At 39.5% G+C, this 5,075-nt stretch overlaps 1 protein-coding gene across 1 annotated transcript in view; it reads left to right on the plus strand.

The window, feature by feature from the left end:
- The window catches only part of IL17RD (interleukin 17 receptor D), an 81,758-nt gene that overhangs the window by 55,399 nt on the left and 21,284 nt on the right, over positions 1 to 5,075 (plus strand). Inside the window, exon 3 of the mRNA XM_015407756.1 lies at positions 1,622 to 1,747. Coding sequence (XP_015263242.1) covers positions 1,622 to 1,747 — 126 coding nt within the window. The remainder of the gene's footprint in view (positions 1 to 1,621; positions 1,748 to 5,075) is intronic.

A 5,075-nucleotide genomic window follows, 5' to 3' on the forward strand; every position in this document is an offset into this window, starting at 1 on the left:
AGGAAAAGAAGTTAAAAGGTAGAGTGCAGTCAATTCCCTATTTAGTAACTGTGTTTTAGCTGCCAAGAAAATATACCCTCAAAGCAACAACGTTGCATGGATATGTTCTTTCACCCATTTGGACAGAATATAATTCTTTAGGACCCAGTGTAGCTATAGATAGGTCAGATATCCAGTTTTAAGGCTTTCTAAAGAACTGGGATCCCAAGCCAACAATTTTCTGGAAATTTTGGTAAGTTCAGAAGCTAGAACAGACATAGAATCAATTACCAGCCAATATATGTAACAGGTTCTTTGAATCCCCGGTTTCTGGGGATTCTGTCGCAGAGGTATACCTTTCCCCTTAGATTTCCACAAGGGAGGGGAATAGAGACTATTTTTAATAGAAGCTGGGAATTCAGAGAACCTGTTACATGTATTGTTACAATGGCTTATAGATATAATGATATTCTAGTGTAAAAGTTAAAAAGAGCCCCCAGTGCCAGTGGGAGGAAATGCCTGTGATGAGGTCATTGCCAGGGATCTTGGGTCATCTTGCAGATTTACTTTTCAATGAAAGAGTGAATAGACAATTTATGGAATAATTGAAAATTTATATAAAGTATAAAACAATGATTACAGACATCGTCAAAGGAACTAAATCCTTCTGTGTCTGTTTCAAAATTGAGCGTTTTATTTTGTTCTTGAAGATTTTTAACTGAAATGTTTTACATAATTTGTTCGGAGCGAGAATTATTTTTCTACTTGATCATAAACTGAAAGAAATGTTTCTAATCTCTGCATTCTTATATTTTAGCAAGCTGTCATTCTTTAGCATTAAACATTTGACATGGATCTGAAATGCAAGGCTAACTATTAATTGGATCCAGATGTTGTAGGAAGCTGTTGCTCCAAACTTTCCATTAAAAGACAAGTTTCTGTTTTCCTAATAGGACTCTCTTGCTGTCATTTGTTTGACTTGCTGCAGTAGCATTTCAAGGTCTGCTGTAACAAGCAGGTTACGGCCATTGGATTATGGCAGGCAGCATGTTTCTAGGACACCATTTTAAATCGACCCTTCACATTGTTTTTATTTCTGTCTGCTTGCCTTATAAAACAAGGAGAGGTGCTAAGATCAATGATTCCTGAAACAAGTTGGGTATGGTAGCTTTAACTGGTTTGTTTTATGTAGTGGAGCAAACAACAAACACCCAGTTCCATTTGGCTGAAGGCCTCTTTATTAACAGTAACTGTAGGGCAGGTTATGTGGCTATTGGAATAAGGAATAACAATAGCTCTTTCTAGAGCTCTAGGCCAGGGTTGTCCTGGCCTGGTTCTGCAGATTCTTAGTAGGCTCTGCGCACTTGTAGGCTGCTCAGGGAGACAGAAAAGAGAAGTACTGAGTCGCTCCTACTCTCCTGCTTGCCCTGAGGCCTACTGGGATAGCCTCTTAAAGAGGCAGTACACAACAGTTTGAATGGTCATTGAGTAAACAGAGTTGTTATATGGACTGAAAACTTGACAAATCGTAGGAATATCTGCTACTGAACTTTTTTCTTTGTGTTGCCTGAATATGAGCTGGTGTAATGATGCAGTGTCTCAAGGCCCAGATTGAAATGTACGTAATGGTTTTCTTTTTCAGACTGTACACCTTATTTGAATTCAGTGGGGAAGCATGTGATTGGTGATGTACAGAACATCACCATTAGCCAGCATGCATGCTCTGATCAAGTTGCAGTGACAATACTGTGGACAGCAAATCCCGTTGGTGAGTGGCAGAAAAGGAATTTGGGTTATGCACCTATTTTGTATCTATCTGTGAATGTATAAGGCAATAATAGAAGTTATTTCATTGATGTTGCTTCTACCTAGCTTGAGAAACTACCAACATAGTGTGGGGCATCCAGAATATTTCAACTCTCCTGTAATTAAGTATCCTAAAATAATGTGTGACCGATTCCCCACACGCAGCTGTGCTGCCTTTGCTCTTCTGTTTGCCCCGGTTGCATTAGTCAATTTCACACTATTCGCTGCACGGCCGCATTTTGACCCACATCTCCCCTGGTTTCCCCTGTGCCTTCTCAGTCCTTGTTTTTTGAGATCTAGAAGACGAAGGAGAAATTGAGGGGAGATGTGGGGCAAAATACGGCCATGCAGGAAATAGCGTGAAATTGACCAATGGAAATGGAATAGCGAGGGCAGCACAGCTGCTTGTGGGGAATTGGTTTGTGTCTGCATCTTCCATGCAGTTATGTTTGAATTTTTTTCTTGGCTGTGTTCTCTATAAACTACACCTGAAGTGGCTTTATAAATAACAGCATAAAAACATGCCCGCCGGTGGATAAAACCATATCTGCAAGGCCAATCAAAAAGTTAAAATTATGTTACTGCAGCTGTACTAACCGGTCAGCAAGATCAAGATGGGTAGCTGTGTTATCCTGTCTGTAGCAATAGAAAAGAGCAAGAGTCCAGTAGCACCTTAAAGACTAACAAAATAGCAGGATATGACCTTTTGTAAATCACAGCTCACTACTTCAGATACCAGTCACCAAAACAGCAAGGCAAACAGCCAAGTTGTCATCTTGTACCTGAAACTTTAAAGGTGTGAGAGTGGCATTCCATGCCAAGGTGCAACTGTAGAAATGGTACTGTCTGTGGTCACCACTAACATTTATTACAGACAATGGGGGTACACAGTGTAGGGCATAATAAGGAGATCTTAACTAGAAGGCAGGTTGGTATGGGAGAGAAAGGACATTCAGCTGCCCTGCTTGTCAGGCTGTTCAGGGTTTCAGTGGACATCAGCATTTTAAATTTTGCCTGAAAACATTGGCAGCCCATGAAGTTATTTTAAGTGGAGTAGAATATGTTGTCTGTAATTTACTCCAGTAAATAGATTTGCTTTCACATTCTGTACCATTTTAAATTTCTGAACTGCTTCAAACACAGAGTGCATTACAGCATATTGCATGCACGTTGGTTGTACTGGAAGCTCTTATAGCTTGCATGTGAATGGGATATTGATAATCACGGCCAAATCTCACTTCTCAAGAAAAGGCCATGGTTTACACACCACCTGAATGAAGCTGCTTAAAGGTACTCTGTCTAGCAGGGGAGACCTGAGCCTCCATTTGCAGGCATGAATGTAATACTGCTCTTAATATCCTCATCTGTTTTGCCTAACCTGGCTAAAACTCTTAACACTGGAAAAAAATAACTATGCAAGGAATTGTGGATAGTCCAAGCTTAGTAGTGTTTACAGATTCAAGGTTTAAAAGCTGTATTTATTTGCACAAGCAGTTAGTTCATTTTTTTTAATGCTGGGTGGAAAAGCCAACCAGAATTTGTTTAAATGACAGGCACTGAAATCAATTGGATTTAAAGGTCCTTTAACTTGATTCTCCCCCTCCCCAGTAAAGGTATTTAAGATTTGTATGCCAGTCTCCTAGATCGATTCTCGAAATTGCAATAAAGAAGGTATAATTACCCAATGGAATTCTTAAATGTGTAGAGATACAGGCAAAGTATTAAACATAACAACAATTAGGCACTTGAAGCAAAATTCCCAGCATGATGTGTGTGTTGGTTGTACTGTAAGCTCTTTCGCCCTGAAAATGGGCTTTAGAAGTGAGCTGATAGTGGAAGCATACTTTAACCAAACAATTAATAACAAACCAGACAATTAATAAATAAGCTTTAGAGAAAAGCGAGCTGTCTAAAGGCTGATAAACAATTGCAGCATATTTAATTATATTCAAAAGCTGGTGAATTTGAATAGAAAACAATGAGTAGTTACTAAGAAAGAATGTGGAAGTGATACGCAATGATTCCAAGAGTACAGAGTTTCTGAATGGCTAATCTGCAGCTGAAGGTTTGGCTGCATCCAATCTCCATGGGATACAAAGCTTGGTGTTTTCTCTTGTAATGATCAGAGGTTAATCCTTTTGAAAGCATCAAGAGGGAACTGTAGTTGAAGGGGTTCAGGTAACAGGGAGTCCGTTAACTCTTTTCTTTCATGGTCTGTATACTAGCAGAAACACTGCTTTTATTCCTCTGAATATTAAGAACACAGTGGGTGGCTTAGCAGGCTTTCCAATTGCAAGAGTGTTTAGACCCAAGAAATAAGATACTCATGCAGAAATACACACTTGGAATACTGAATTTAAGCACAACAAATATACAGAGCTAAGCTATGGTAATCAGTTTTGATTTACATACTGTTAGAATATGGAAGGCTCTCACACTTTGTAGCTATGCATATAGACTTTTTTACGTCAGCTTTTCATTCAGAAAGTTATTAATAAATGGTATTCTTACTATAAACTGCATAGACTGTCAAATTAGCTATACCTCTGCTTGCCTCTGGAGTTTCCACAATTAAGAAGAAAAAGATTCTGCACCATTATCACTTGGTTATGTAGATTATCTTCTCTTTAAAGCCTGTTTTCAAATATCTATCCTTATAATAATCTCATCCCATTAGAATTTAAACTATTTTACTGGATATACTTAGCGCTGATAGTTCTATTTAGAGATAGGTTGCTTTGTGTGTGCTTGTTATGCTCATATTTTTGGAGCGAGTGGAAGACTTTCAGAAGTCCAGTTTGTCATGGCATCCACATGAGGGTACCTGTGTCACCGGAACTCCTCTAAGGACGGTTCCGATTGCCCAACTCAGACTTATCTACGACAGTGGGCGTGGTGTGAGTAATCTTTCCCGTGTATACAGAGGTCAGATTGGCCAACGAACACTCCTATTTCCCAGGAAGTGAGACAACACGCTAGGTTTAATGAATAAATGTTGCCTTTTACTAAGCAGTTTTCAAGCATACGAAAAACAGATGCACACGCAGAGTCACACAAGTTCCTTAGTTACAATAGTATATAGAAAGCAATCAGCAAGGAAATTAATAAATTCAACAGACAAGGGGCATACACAGTAGGATATCGCTTATACTTATCTGCGGTCCGAGCTGAGAAGAAATCTTCTCTTAGAAAAAGTGGGGCAGCTTAAGGATCAGCGGGTGAAATTCTAAAAACACACGAGCTGGTCCAGCCAAGCCACGTGCGGGTTCTCGGGTCGCGACTCCCGGGAA

The sequence above is a fragment of the Gekko japonicus genome, unplaced genomic scaffold, assembly GCF_001447785.1.
Source record: "Gekko japonicus isolate JY-2015 unplaced genomic scaffold, Gekko_japonicus_V1.1 scaffold2220, whole genome shotgun sequence".
Taxonomy (NCBI): domain Eukaryota; kingdom Metazoa; phylum Chordata; class Lepidosauria; order Squamata; family Gekkonidae; genus Gekko; species Gekko japonicus.